The sequence below is a fragment of the Schistocerca gregaria genome, chromosome 9 (assembly GCF_023897955.1).
Source record: "Schistocerca gregaria isolate iqSchGreg1 chromosome 9, iqSchGreg1.2, whole genome shotgun sequence".
Classification (NCBI taxonomy): Eukaryota; Metazoa; Arthropoda; class Insecta; order Orthoptera; family Acrididae; genus Schistocerca; species Schistocerca gregaria.
In genome coordinates this window covers 119,487,458-119,503,056 of record NC_064928.1, presented here as the reverse complement: position 1 = coordinate 119,503,056, position 15,599 = coordinate 119,487,458, and the positions used below count along the sequence as shown (strand labels likewise).

The 15,599-nt window shown below is 39.5% G+C and overlaps 1 protein-coding gene across 2 annotated transcripts in view; it reads left to right on the top strand.

Annotated features, from left to right (window-relative positions):
* Positions 1–15,599, top strand: part of LOC126292189 (double-strand break repair protein MRE11) — a 120,294-nt gene that overhangs the window by 4,923 nt on the left and 99,772 nt on the right. For both annotated transcript variants that reach the window (XM_049986033.1, XM_049986032.1), the window contains exon 5: positions 12,557–12,747. In XM_049986033.1, the coding sequence (XP_049841990.1) occupies positions 12,557–12,747 (191 nt within the window). The remainder of the gene's footprint in view (positions 1–12,556; positions 12,748–15,599) is intronic.

Genomic DNA, 15,599 nt, shown 5'->3' with positions numbered 1-15,599 from the left:
GGTTTTATCTTGGCGATTTTTTTGTTTTCTTGGGAAAAATATCACTAGACAATGAAGAGGTGCAGAGATGAGTGTGAAACTGTCAGTACTGTTGCACATTTTGTAACATGTAATCAGGGATACTGTCTATACTCAAGAACTACTACTGTTCTCTATATATATGTAAATGATTTGGTGGATAGAGTGGACAGCAGTCTGCAGTTGTTTGCTGATAATGTCGTGGTGTACATTAAGGTGTCAAAATTGGGTGACTGTAGGTAGATACAAGACGACTTGGGCAAAATTTCCAGTTGGTGTGATGAATGGAAGCTAGCCCTCAGAAAGTAATGTCCGGATATGCTATTGCTAGCGATCTACTTGACACAGATTGTTCAAATATCTATGCCCAATGTTGCAAACTGATATGAGATGGAACGTGCAGGTGAGAACTGCAGTAGGGGAAGGCAAATGGTTGACTTTGTTGTCGTGTTTTTTTTTTTGTTTTTTTTAGGAACGAGTGGTTCACCTGTAAAGGAAACTGCATATAGGGCACTAGAGTGAGCTTAAGTACTGCTATAGTGTTTGGGATCCATACCACGTCAGACTGAAGGAAGACTTCGAAATGATTCACAGGTGGAGTGCTAGATTTATTACCAATACGTTCAAACAACATGTAAGTGTTGAGGAGATGCTTCAAGAACTCAAATAGGAGCCCTGGAGGGAAAGCGACCTGAATAACTGTAGACAGTTTGGAAAAAAAGGGGGGGGGGGCGACTAGGGGAGCACAAAGGCTATGTGTGGACATTATCCAGCATAACTTAAGAAGCTCTTTGAATGGGAGAAATGAACTAGGCCTACTCATATGCTTACAGTAAATTGAAAATTATAAAGGTAGTCATACAGATGCACTGTATATGATACATCCACTGCAAAGTGGTATAGAATTGCAGGATAAGGTTCTAAATAAATATTACACTGAAAAGGACTTTGAGTTCTGTGCTGTGTGTAGAGTTGCAACACAGTTCTGAATTTTTTTTGAGTAGTTTTTTATTGTTTTGTGGTTTGTATTGGTAACTGAAGTTCATATTCTTATTTAATAGTGGTAGGTATCATGAAGTATGTTAGTCACTTTGGTCTCGTTGGGTTTTGGTAATAGTTCTGCTAGTGTGGGCTCTCATTGTTATCTTCATTTGAGCTGTATAGGTCCATTGAAATTTTTGATAGGTGCTTCTGTTGTTTAGTTGTTGTTGGTTGTGTGTGTGCTTGTATGTAGTGGTGGGGGGAGGTGTCTGTCATAGTTGTTTCCATTTAGCTATACAGGTCAAATGAAATATTTGATTCAATTTGTGTTTTGTTCGGTTTTTCTCGAGGATCTTGATGGCATTGCGGTTCAAAACAGACGTGTAGAATGTGACATTACCTTATTGCCCAGTCCTGGAAACAAAGTAGATAGTATTTCTGACAGTCTGCAGGTGCAGCACAAAATGTTTTAAACTCAAGTAAGCAAACAGACGGTACTTGTAGGACTTGATAGAAATTACAGGATTGTGCATGGAGATTTCAGTACTGATTTCATCTCCAACAGTTTGTATTGAGTGTGCATAGAGTTTCCTAAGGGTGGGCTTGACCTCCACAGTATCATTCCCAACAGGAATAATAGAACATACTGACACAGCAATCGTTATTATCGCCGTCTTCAGTTCAGTGACTGGTTTGATGCTGCTTTCCATGCTAGACTATCCTGTGCAAGCCCCTTCATCTCAGGATAACCACTGGAACCTACATCCATTTGAACCTGCTTACTGTATCCATCTTCTGCATTCTTCTATTCTGTTGTCTGAACTGCTTTTTTGTCCATGTTTGGCTTTCATAAGGGGCTACACTCCAAACAAATACCTTCAGAAACATCACCACTTAAATTTGTATTTGATGTTAACACATTTCTCTTCTTTAGAAACATATTTTTTCATTGCCAGTGTACATCATTGCCAATGTACATTCTATATCCTCTGTGCCTTGGCATCATCGTTTATTTTACCGTCCAAATAGCAAAACTCTTAAACTATTTTTAGTGTTTCATTTCCAATTCTAATTCCCTCTGCATCTCCTGATTGAATTTGACTACATTCCATTTTTTTCTGCTTTTGTTGTTGTTAATCTCTTGTACTCCTTTCAGACACTGCCTATTCTGTTAAAGTGCTCTTCCAAATCATTAACTGCCTCCGTCAGAATAACAAAGCCATCATCATACCTGAAAGCTTTTCATACCTGAAAGCTTTTGTTTTCTCTGCGCTTTTAGTTTATTTTCCATTTTTTTTCTTCTTTCATTCCCTTTACTGCTTGCTCAGTGTACAGATTAAATATCTGTGGTAGGCTACAACCCTGTCTCATCCCTTCTGAACTGCTGTTTCCACTTCACACCCTTCATCTCTTATAACTGCAGTCTGGTTTTTGTACTAGCTGTAAACAACCTTTTGCTGCCTGTATGTTGTTTTTGCTACCTTCATGAGTGTATTCTAGTCAACATTGTCTAAGGCTTTCTCTAAGTCTGCAAATGCTGTAAACATAGGTTTTCATTTCCTTAATCCATCTTCACGATGGTCAAGTGGCTGCAATAAACTATGCTGATCAGTCAGAACAACTAAGAAAGGAAGTTGTATAATTTTGGAGGATCTCAGCTGCTGAGCCTGTTACACAATTCAGACAGAATTCTCAGTGAACTAGTGGAAGAAGTTCACCAAGGATACAAAATAGGTAAAGTATTTAATTCTTTCCTAAAAAATGGTCTTGCCGCAATATGAAATCAATTTTTATTTACAATGAATGAGGTACAAAGGCAGTGGGAGCAAAGGGAAGTGATAGCTATTATCTGGCATTATTGCATATAGTACCAGGATGAGCAATGTTTATGTTTAATGAAGAGTTCTGCAATAAAGAGATGTGGAAGTACTGCTACAAAATATATTAGGCACCAATAAACTTAGGAGCTAACCAGATAATATTTAATTCAAATCATTGGCTGCTACATTCAAAGAACTTTTCCTAACAGTAACTGAACACGTGGGGACCACAAATGAAACATCAAAAGCATGTCCTTTAAAGTTACTTGAACAGCCACTCCATACTCGGCTACTAGACATAACTTCTGTCAAATCGTATTAACAGCAACCAGAGGTATTAGTACATATCTGAAGATCAATAACTGTTGCAGTATACTAAGATTTTGTGCAGAGTTGGTAGCACCTTTTTGATTTACCTTGCTAACCATTTGATGAGTCAAAGTGTATTACTTGAAATACTGATGTATGCGGGCATAACACCTGGTTATTCCCATCAATGTTGTTTCCACAATGTTATATCTGGCTTTCAAAAATGACACACAAGATTTTCGTGTTTTCTTGCTTGCTACACGCAGGCTGTCAGTAAAACAGAAAATAATGAACATGACCTTTTTGTAGCAGGTTGCCCTTAAAGAAATCCTGACCATTGGGGGTGCATTTGAAGGTCACTTTTGTATGTTTTTTCTCGAATAACTGGAAGAATATGGCATCTAGTGAAAATGTATCTCAGTACAAGCTTTAACTACATTAAATTTCCTGCAAAAGGGTCCTGGTCATTATTTCCATAGGACTAGTATTTGGCGTGTAGCGAGTGAGAGAGTATGAAAATCTCACACTTGGTTTTTGAAACCCAGATATAACATTGCAGGTTGCATAAAATGACATATAGTGGCAGCTGTATTGCCCTGCCCTGTATTAAAAAAAAATAGGAGAGTGACCTCTGATCAGACCCCACGACCTTGTACATGTGTCCTCTGGGGTACATGAAAGGAGCCTCCATGAAGATTGCAATTATTTCCAACCAAGATAAGACTTGCAATCGGGCGTACCCTGGGCGTCAGGTTTCTCTGGCAGCTGATCCTTTCATGCCAGAAACACCATCTTGGTCCTTTTCAGGACCACAGTTGACCATCATATCGATGAATATAGAAGGTATATCACCACCAAAAGAACTGTTAAAAGAGCTGTGCAGACAAACAAAGTGCGATGTACTCTGCATACAGGAGACCCACAGAAACTGTGAAATGCACAGACCAAAAATAAACGGAATGCAACCACTTACGGAAAGACCCCACCCAAAATACGGAAGTGCTATATTTGTCCAACCAGATATACGGATATCATCAGCCTTTACTGAAGCAAATGATATTGAAATCTTAACTTTGGAAATCAAAGGCTGTACAGTCACATCCGTATACAAACTGCCGAATGTTGACCTCAAAATCAATCTACCTAATAACTTTATGGTCAACACACAAATAGTGACTGGTGACTTAAATTGTCACAGCACCGTGTGGGGCTATGAGCATGGTGATGAGAATGGTACAGCATTACAAGAAAGGGGCGGAAGGAAATCATCTGAGCCTTGTACATGACCCTAAGCAACCTGCATCTTTCAACAGTGGCAGGTGGAAATGCAGATACAACCCCGATCTGATATTTTGCAGTGAGAACATCTCGTAACAGTGCATAAAAACTGTCTGCAACCCTATTCCAAATACACAGCACAGACCGATAATGTGCGAAATTTACGCAGCGGTTAGACCACTGACAGTTCCGTTCAGAAGGTGGTTTAACTTCAGGAAAGCCAACTGGCCAGAGTTTACAGAAATGCTGGACGCTGCAGTTCCCAATATTGAACCTTCACCTGACTTGTATGATACTTTTGTGAGGGCTGTAAAGAGGTGCTCCAGAATTGCAATTCCTTGGGGTTGTCGAACATCATCCATTCCTGGTGTAACTTCAGAACTCGGTGCTCAATTTACAGAGTATAAGGTACTATTTGAAGAAGATCCATTTGGTGAGACAACGCTATCAGCTGGGAATAAATTTATTGCATCTCTGAAAGAATTCAAAAGGAATTCTTGGGTTAAAACTATGGAAGTACTAGATCTCGTCAGAAACAGTCAAAGCGTGGAGATTGAGATGCCTCAATAATGACCCAACCAGATCCACAGCACACTGCAACATTACTGCAGATCAGATAGCACAACAGCTGCTCATGAATGAGGAGAATCAAAGTTCTTAAAGTACAGCAAGAGGCCCAAGAACAAACGAGGGATCTGACTCTACCATTAAAGATATACGAATTAAACAAGGCTATTAAGGAGAGAGAAACTGGTAAAGCATCCGGCCTAGATTACATCCGTATGGAGCAAATAAAGAATTTCGGCCCAGAAATAAAATAAGAAAGTGGATCCTGCAGCTTTTCAACAACTGCATGAACCAGTGCCAAATACCAAAGATCTGGCGAAAGAGAAGGGTGATAGCTCTTCTGAAACCTGGAAAGAAAGCAAATGATCGCAAGAATTTCAGATCAGTTAGCCTTTTGAGTCACCTTTATAAACTGTTCGAACGTATTATTCTGAATAGAATCCTACCAATAATAGACCCTCTTCTCATACCCGAACAAGCAGGATTTCGACCAAACAGAAACTTCACAGGACAACTTTTGAATCGCACTCAGTTTATAGAGGATGGCTTTGAAACCCATCAAGTAACAGCCGTGGTCTTCGTGGATCTCACAGCAGCAAAATTATACAGTATGATCAAGAACGCCCATCTCGTTAAACTACTCAGCACCCTCCTCCAAAACTGCAGGTCTTTTGTTGAATTTCAAGGATAACGCAGTCACTGGAGAGCGCAGAAAAATGGTCTACCTCGGGGAAGCGTCTTGGCTCCACTTCTCTTCAACATTTATACCAATGACAAGGCACAAGGAGATTCTTATATGCAGATGACCTAGCTCTTGCTACACAGAGCTCATGCTTTGAAAGAGTGGAAAGAAACCTGACGACAGCACTTAGAACACTGTCAAGCTACTACAATCTGAACTAAACCAGACCAAACCCTTCGAGGACACAAGTGTGTGCCTCTCATCTAATGAACAGGGAAGCTAATCGTGAGCTGCATATTGCATGGTCAGGCATCCAACTCCAGCATCATCACGCACCTAAATACTTGGGAGTCACTCTTGATAGAACTGACATTCAAAACTCGCTGCAAGAACACGAAACTGAAAATCTCCACTTGAAACAACCTAATTCGCAAACTAGTGGGGACACAGTGGGGATCACATCCACAAACTATTCACTGTTCTGCAATGGCACTGTGCTTTTCTACTGTTGAATATGCTTCTCCAGTCTGGTACAGGTCATCTCATGCCAGACAAGTAGACAATGCTCTCAACGAAACCTGCAGGTTGATCACAGGTTGCTTAAGACCTACCCCAACTGATAAGCTCTACTGCCTGGCTGGAATAGCGCCACCATTGATACACAGAGCAGTGACTGCCAACAAGGAGAGACTGAAAGTAGAACAGAACAGTGTCCATCCACTGCACGGACATAACCCACCGCAGCAACATCCGAGATCGCGAAAGAGCTTCCTGAGAACATCTGAGAAGCTCACCATATCACCAGAGAAGGCAAGGCTGGCGTTATGGAAGAAGTCGACACAAGAACAAGCCACATGCTCCAGTGCCTTTTGTGCTCTACATACTGCATGAAGTTTGTTCTCCTGCAAGCCACTCCAAGCACCTTGGAGGTTGCAAAGTACTGGGCACATGTAATATAAATACAATTTGTATATATATGTGTACATATTTATTGATGTGTATGGCTACTGTAAATTTGTGTGTTTCTGACTCGAGAATAAAAATGCGTGCTCTAAAATTATTTTAGAAGGTAATTTACAGCAGACTATTGAACCATATTTCTGAAAATAACGTTCTAACAAAAGCTTAGTTTGGCTTCAATAAAGCCTTTTCTACTGATAGAGCAAGATATGATGTCACAAGTTCAGATTTGGAACACCTAAACAAGAAAAATTGTACTGTTGGCAATTTCTATGGTCTTCCCAGAGTTTCTCATTGTGCATCTAGTAAGGAAACTGTAGCATTATAGTGATAAAGGCATCTTCCTTGCCTGGATGGAGTAGTTTTATCACTAGAAAACAGAGGGCAACACCAACAAGTGATATAACAGAAATAATACCAAATTCAGAGTTGAGAAACATTAAATAATTTGTGCAACAAGGGTTGATGCATAACCAAATCCTATATTTGATTTACATAAATTATTTACCTGGGACATTGGAGGACATTCTAGCAACTGGAATGTTTGCTGATGATGCAATGCCCAAACATATTAATACCAGGAGAATAATACACAGGCTTAAAACTCTTATGCTATTCCAAACAAATAAAAGTGGCTTATCTATACCAGAAGGAGTAATTAGTGGACACAGGCTCCATGTGTGAAGCACCTCGATATTCAGATAGATAATGAGCTGTAATGGTGGCAGCATGTGCAGAAGTTACCCAAAAATTTCAGTTTGCCTACTTTTCAGGAATCTCTCTTATTGTGTGGCTCTGCGTACAGGAATTATAACATACTTCCTCTCTTTATTGCCCTATGAAGTAATAATCTGGAATCTCTCTGCTAATGTCAGACAAGTATTTATGTTAATTCCACAGAAAACTGCAGTAAGTCGATAAACAATCATCTTGCAGAAGCCTGTCAGGAACCTAGAGACTCTTACTGGTATACAGATGCTCAAATACTGCCTAATGGTATTTGTGGATAATAACTAGGGTCAGTTGAGGAATACCTGTGGAATTCGCAACCACAACACTAGCTATAAAAATAATTTCTGTATTTGATATGCAGCTATCACCAGAGTTCACAGTGGAATCGTGTATCTGGTGCAAATGTTTGTGATGGTTTGCCAGTTGACATCAGGCAGAAAACTGAAAGTAAAAAAATATTCAGAAACAAAGAACAGAAATACCTCGTTAGACATGACTAAAAATTGTCAGAATATTTGAAAGGCACGTAATTGTGATGTTTACATTAAATGGTTCCTAACTTTGCAAGAGTACAGACAACTGATATTCCTCTGTGTAAAGATATAGAAATGGTTTTTTCAAAGTTATCAGAAGAGTAGGGTAGTATGGTAAAGGTACACTTATGTTGCTGCATTGTGAATGATGGGAATTGAAGATGATGAATCATGAGTCTATTGTCAGAATGTTCTATTATAATTTTCTATAGTTTATTAATAAAGTTAGTAGGCATTTTATTTTATTAGGTTGGAATTCAAACAAATCGTTGCATTTTACAGAAAATTGGAAATATGGCCTACAAGTAGGTTATTGCAATGGTGAATGTAAATCTTGGGCTACTCTACATACCAATATATTAGGGCAATAGTATTTTTCAATTTGAAAAGCATTGGCTCTGCCATCTCAGAACCAAACAAGTCACATTTCAACCTAACTTCCTTTCAGAGTATACTGATGCAGTAGCTCCCTCCTTAACAATAATATACAACCTCTTGCTCAATGAAAGATTCGTACCTAAGACTGGAAAGTTGCACAGTCACACAAGTATTCAAGAAAGGCAATAGGAGTAATCCACTAGATTACACTTCCATATTATTAATATGCAGCTGGTTTTTTTGGAACATAATCTGTTTGAACATTATGAATTACCTCAAAGAGAACGGTCTGTTGACACTTAGTCAACAAGGATTTAGAAAACTTTTCTTGTGAAACACAACTACCTCCTTACTCTCACGGAATGTTGAGTGCTGTCAGCATGGAATTCCAAGTTGATTTGGAATGTCTGGATTTCCAGACTGCTTTTGACACTGTACCTCAGAAGCTGCTAGTAATAAAGTTGCGTGCTTATGGAGTATTGTCTCGGTTATGTGACTGGATTCATAATTTCCTGTTGGAGAGGTCACAGTTCATAATAATTGATGGTGAGTCATCAAGTAAAACAGGAGTGATATGTGGCATTCTGCAAGGTGGTGTTATAGGCCCTCTGCCGGCCCTTATTTGTATAAATGATTTAGGAGACAATCTGAGAAGCCATCTTTGGTTGTTTGCAGATAATATGTCGTCGTCGTCAGACCTGAGACTGGTTTGATGCAGCTCTCCATGCTACTCTGTCCTGTGCAAGCTTCTTCATCTCCCAGTACCTACTGCAACCTACATCCTTCTGAATCTGCTTAGTGTATTCATCTCTTGGTCTCCCTCTACGATTTTTACCCTCCACACTGCCCTCCAATGCTAAATTTGTAATCCCTTGATCCCTCAGGACATGTCCTACCAACCGATCCCTTCTTCTAGTCAAGTTGTGCCACAAACTTCTCTTCTCCCCAATCCTATTCAATACCTCCTCATTAGTTACGTGATCTATCCACCTTATCTTCAGCATTCTTCTGTAACACCACATTTCGAAAGCTTCTATTCTCTTCTTGTCCAAACTAGTTATCGTCCATGTTTCACTTCCATACATGGCTACACTCCAAACAAATACTTTCAGAAACGACTTCCTGATACATAAATCTATATTCGATGTTAACAAATTTCTTTTCTTCAGAAACGCTTTCCTTGCCATTGCCAGTCTACATTTTATATCCTCTCTACTTCGACCATCATCAGTTATTTTACTTCCTAAATAGCAAAACTCCTTTACTACTTTAAGTGTCTCATTTCCTAATCTAATTCCCTCAGCATCACCCGATTTAATTTGATTACATTCCATTAACCTTGTTTTGCTTTTGTTGATGTTCATCTTATATCCTCCTTTCAAGACACTGTCCATTCCGTTCAACTGCTCTTCCAAGTCCTTTGTCATCTCTGACAGAATTACAATGTCATCGGCGAACCTCAAAGTTTTTACTTCTTCTCCATGAATTTTAATACCTACTCCGAATTTTTCTTTTGTTTCCTTTACTGCTTGCTCAATATACAGATTGAATAACATCAGGGAGAGGCTACAACCCTGTCTCACTCCTTTACCAATCACTGCTTCCCTTTCATGACCCTCAACTTCTATGACTGCCATCTGGTTTCTGTACAAATTGTAAATAGCCTTTCACTCCCTGTACTTTACCCCTGCCACCTTCAGGATTTGAAAAAGAGTATTCCACTCAACATTGTCAGAAGCTTTCTCCAAGTCTACAAATGCTAGAAACGTAGGTTTCCCTTTTCTTAATCTTTCTTTTAAGATAAGTCGTAAGGTCAGTATTGCCTCACGTGTTCCAACATTTCGACGGAATCCAAACTGATCCTCCCCGAGGTCCGCATCTACCAGTTTTTCCATTCGTCTGTAAAGAATTCACGTTAGTATTTTGCAGCTGTGACTTATTAAACTGATAGTTCGGTAATTTTCACATCTGTCAGCACCTGCTTTCTTTGGGATTGGAATTATTATATTCTTCTTGAAGTCTGAGGGTATTTCACCTGTCTCATACATCTTGCTCACCAGCTGGTAGAGTTTTGTCATGACTGGCTCTCCCAAGGCCGTCAGTAGTTCTAATGGAATGTTGTCTACTCCCAGGGCCTTGTTTCGGCTCAGGTCTTTCAGTGCTCTGTCAAACTCTTCACGCAGTATCGTATCTCCTATTTCATCTTCATCTACATCCTCTTCCATTTCCATAATATTGTCCTCTAGTACATCGACCTTGTATAGACCCTCTATATACTCCTTCCACCTTTCTGCTTTCCCTTCTTTGCTTAGAACTGGGTTTCCATCTGAGCTCTTGATATTCATACAAGTGGTTCTCTTCTCTCCAAAGGCCTCTTTAATTTTCCTGTAGGCAGTATCTATCTTACCCCTAGTGAGATAAGCTTCTATATCCTTACATTTGTCCTCTAGCCATCCCTGCTTAGCCTTTTTTCACTTCCTGTCGATCTCATTTTTGAGACGTTTGTATTCCTTTTTGCCTGCTTCATTTATTGCATTTTTATATTTTCTCCTTTCAATTAAATTCAGTATTTCTTCTGTTACCAAAGGATATCTAGTAGCCCTCGTCTTTTTACCTACTTCATCATCTGCTGCTTTCACTACTTCATCCCTCAGAGCTACCCATTCTTCTTCTACTGTGTTTCTTTCCCCCATTCCTGTCTATTGTTCCCTTAAGCTCTCCTTGAAACTTTGTACAACCTCTGGTTCTTTCAGCTTGTCCAGATCCCATGTCCTTAAATTCCCACCTTTTTTCAGTTTCTTCAGTTTTAATCTACAGTTTATAACCAATAGATTGTGGTCAGAGTCCACATCTGCCCCTGGAAATGTCCTACAATTTAAAACCTGATTCCTAAATCTCTGTCTTACCATTATATAATCTATGTGATACCTTTTAGTAAAGTCATCATTAGTTAAAAAAAATTGGAAAGCAATTTAGAAAAGGTATCTGCATGTCGTGAAAATTGGCAATTGATCCTAAACAATGAGAAGTGTCAGGTCATTCACATGAGTGCTTAAAGGAATCCATTAAACTTCGGTTATACGATAAATCAGTCAAATCGACAGACTGTAAATTCAACTGAATACCTAGGAACTACAGTTGTGGACAATGTAAATCGGAAAGAATTTGTAGGAAACGCTGTGGGAAAGACAAACCGAAGACTGAATTTTATTGCCAGAACACTTAGAAAATGCAGCAGATCTCTAAAGACACTGCCTACACTACGTTTGTCTGTCCCCCCCCCCCTTTTTTTTGAGTACTGCTGTGCAGTATATGATTCTTACCAGACAGGATTACCGGAGTACATCGAGAAATAGGGGGAAGATTGTCATGGACATGATACAGGATTTGGGGTGGACATTGTTTAAACGAAAGAGTTTCTTATTGCGGCAAGATCATCTCTCAAAATTTCTATCAGCAACTTTCTCCTCCGAATGTGAAAATATTTTGTTGACACTGACCAATGTAGGGAAAAAGATTATCATATTAAATATGGGAAATCAGAGCTCCCATAGAAAGATACAGGTGTTCGTTTTATCCGCGCGCAGTTTGAGAGTGAAATAATTGACAGTTATTGTGAAGGGGGTTCTATGAACCCTCTGACAGGCAGTTAAGTGTAATTTGCAGTGTAGCCATGTAGATTTAGTTGCAACTTAGACCTTGGGTTACACAGAGGTCAGTATGTCTGCACATCTAGTTTCCTTCTATTCATATTCGTTGGCTTTGCCAACTGTCAATCACATTGTCACATTCCAGTCTTATCTAGGCCTTGGGCTTTGCTGCAGGTCAGTATTTCAGCATATATAGTTATTTTTCCATTCAGCAAGTAAATATAAAAATTGGTAACCATACTTAACATACATAATAATCAGATTGGAAAAAGTTATTCTGGCACTCACCACATCGAAAATAAATGTGTCAATTTGTAACTTCTACCAAATCGAATCATTAGAGTCAAAGATACAGCTGCCAATGCTGTATGTGCACTTCAGCAGTTTGCACTAATCATAATTTGTTGTCGGTACACTTTACAGCCGTGATCACTTTTGGCTGTTAATATATAACTTTAGTCGCTATGTTCCCCGAAGGCTCTCCTTCATAGTAGACTTCATGGAACACATTGTATTTATGAATGAATGAAATTAATTAATTTCAGTATTTAATCTTAGTGACATCACACATTCTTTTAGTTTTTATGTGTAGTCCCTCTTCCCTCCATTTAGTTGCGGTATACATTCTCAAAACTCGTTTTCACACAGGTCACGGATGGATCAGTTCTCTGGATCTGCTAAGTGTGTCAGGGCTGGTGAATTATTTTGGAAAGTGGAGTGACTTGAAAGAAGTGTCCATTACACCTCTGCTGTTAAGGAAGGGCCAGTCCCATCTCGCTCTCTATGGCCTGAGCCACATCAAAGATGAGAGACTTTCCAGGATTTTTCGTGATGGCAAGGTGAGTCATTACGATGTGGACTTATAGCTTTGTTTTCTGTTTTTAGTTATACACAAAGTTATACTAGTTACATTTCATATCAGTCTGTGCCTATTGCAGAACTATATTTCAATAGTATGTGTGTGTGTGTGTGTGTGTGTGTGTGTGTGTGTGTGTGTGTGTGTGTGTGTGTGTGTCAATAAAAATTGATCATAAAATTTTATTACAGGGCACATAACACTCTGGGAAAATTTGTAAAATCGCGAGAATTTGGGAAAAAAACCAGGAAAATTTCCATTGTTTTAGTTTTCAGGTAAATTTTTGTAATGTTGATTGGTAAGGACCAGTGATGCAGCAAACATAACTAGGACCCAGAGCCCAGGGCACTTGTGGCCCCTGTCCCGACATTGTCTCCACCCCCCTTCTCCCCTGCCCTCGCATGCTGCCTGCCTCCTCCTTCCTCCTTGGTGCTCAGGGTATGACACTAAATTTTATTAGTTCAATCCCCTCCTCCTCCTCCTCCTCCAGGAACACATGTAGTAATAAAACGAGTAGAATTTGCTTTAGTATATTTCCCAGAAATCAATGAAAATAACTATTGAAATTTTGCCGAAAATCTTGTTTGTCTTGGAAACCATTTGGTGTCTCTCTGGAAGTTGTGCCCTGTGCACGATAGACCCCTTGCCCTCCCTCATTGTGCCACCCACTGATACTCTAACAAAGAGTTTTACTTTAGCCCACTACTGCAGTAATAAAACATAAATGATAAAATAACACTAAAATCACACTGTAGCTGCAAAGAAAATGCACCATTTACAACAACTAAATACAGTGCGCACACACGTGTCTGCCGACAACAAAATGGGTTAAAGGCTTCAGGATGAAGACTAAGCAATACTTAGTAACAGCAAACAGCTTTCAATTACTGTGACATCACAACTATCTACATTTATAAAAGGTCGCAGAAATATATTGCGAATGCTGGTTTGAGAAGTGTTCCTTTTACACAAGATGAATTCTATTGCACATAATTATTGAATTGTTGTATGTTAGATTCATCAATACAAATAATACAATTTACACACACAAAGTATTAAAAAGTAAATTGATTTTTATTTACAGTCATCATTACGTGCTTGATACATTACTTTACATAGGTAACTTTACCCTAATTTAAAAATGCTGCAACTGAATAACCACATATTTCCACAAGGATGTCATTTGGTATGTACTAAGAGATGTTGAAATAGTTTAAATGTATGAGATAGAAAGGTGATGTTTCCTTTCTTCCTAGTATCACACACGTGTTGGAAATGGTTCCCTATAAACAATTCTGAATTAACATATAAAATTCCTAAATGTACACACATGGTAAAAGAATGAAACCTATGGCACTCAACTCATGAATTGACTTCTTGCCTGACTGTTGGTAGAATGCAGAGTCACTGCTTCAGGAGGGGGCAAGCTGGCGACCCCATCAACCTGAGACTGCCTTTGACCCCTGTGAAAGATTTGTGGTACTTGATATTATGGAAAGGATAGATTGTTACTCCCATATAGAGGAGACACTGAGTTGCAGCCAGGAACGACAGAAAAGCTGCTATAAATTAACCTTTCAGCCTAAAGGTGTTCTTCAGAAGTAGATCACACACACATTCACAGAAGCTCAATTCACACACGGTCCAGCCTCAGCAGCCAGAGACAGTACTCATATTGTCATAGTTACAGTACATACTGCTACATTATGCGCTACAGTTCAGAGACCTATAGTGGCAGAGTGCTGCAAATATGCATACAGGAATTAAAGGCGTAGATGTTCATAATGTTAATTTCATTTAAAAAGCTTAAGAGTTTTCACACGAAAAATATGGAGGCATTACTTTTCAGCATACCCTTGTATACACACCGATCAACCAAGAACACTATCTGCTTAAGACTGTGTCAACGCACCTGGTAAATGTAGTACAGATGCTATTGTGCATGGCATGGATTTGACAAGTTCTTGGTATGTTTCTGTTGATATGAGGCACAAGATGTGTATGCACAGGTCATGCAGTTCCTGTGAATTACAAGTAGGCGACGTGTGGACACGGAGGTGATACCCGATAGTGTCCCAGATGTGTTCCCTCCAGTTCGGGATCAGATGAATTTTGGGGCCAAGACATCAGTATGAGTTAATTATAGTGTTCCTGAAACCTCTGTAGCTTGTGACACAATTATTCCACTGAAGAAGTCAAGTGTGAAAGATTGCATGTGGTCTGCAGTAATGTTCACATAGTCGATGGTTGTGATTGTGCCTTCAGTTATTACTACATGTGTTGCAGAAGCCAAGGTGTAAGTGCTCTATAGCATTTTATTGCCCTGACCAGTCTGCCTCTGTGTAACGGTACTAGTTTTGGGCAACCATTTGCCCGCATGATGGCTTATCTGGACACGATCATTGTCTTGCTGTTAGAAGAAACGAGATTCATCTGACCAGGCAACATATTTCTGTGGTCCAGTCTCTCTAATTCTGTACTGCTTAGTTTGTAATTGATGATAGATTTGTTGGGTCAGCTTGGAAACACATAGCATTGTCTGCTGCGGAGTTCTATATTCAGTAATGTGTACTCGATGGTGCGCACCAAAACACATGGCTGTCAGATCTGCCACAGATCTACTTTACAGAGTGGCTGCGTCTCCAACCTCTTCATTGTGTGAAAAGGTGTATATATCTGTCACCTGTTTACTTGGACTTTCGCTATCTTTCGACCACTTTCTGTAGATGTTCACAGCAGTAGCAAGGGGAACAACTGATCAGCTCGCAGCTGAGCCATTCTTGAGATGCCCATTCCAGGCACTGGGCCACAACCATCTACTGTCTATCAGAGCCA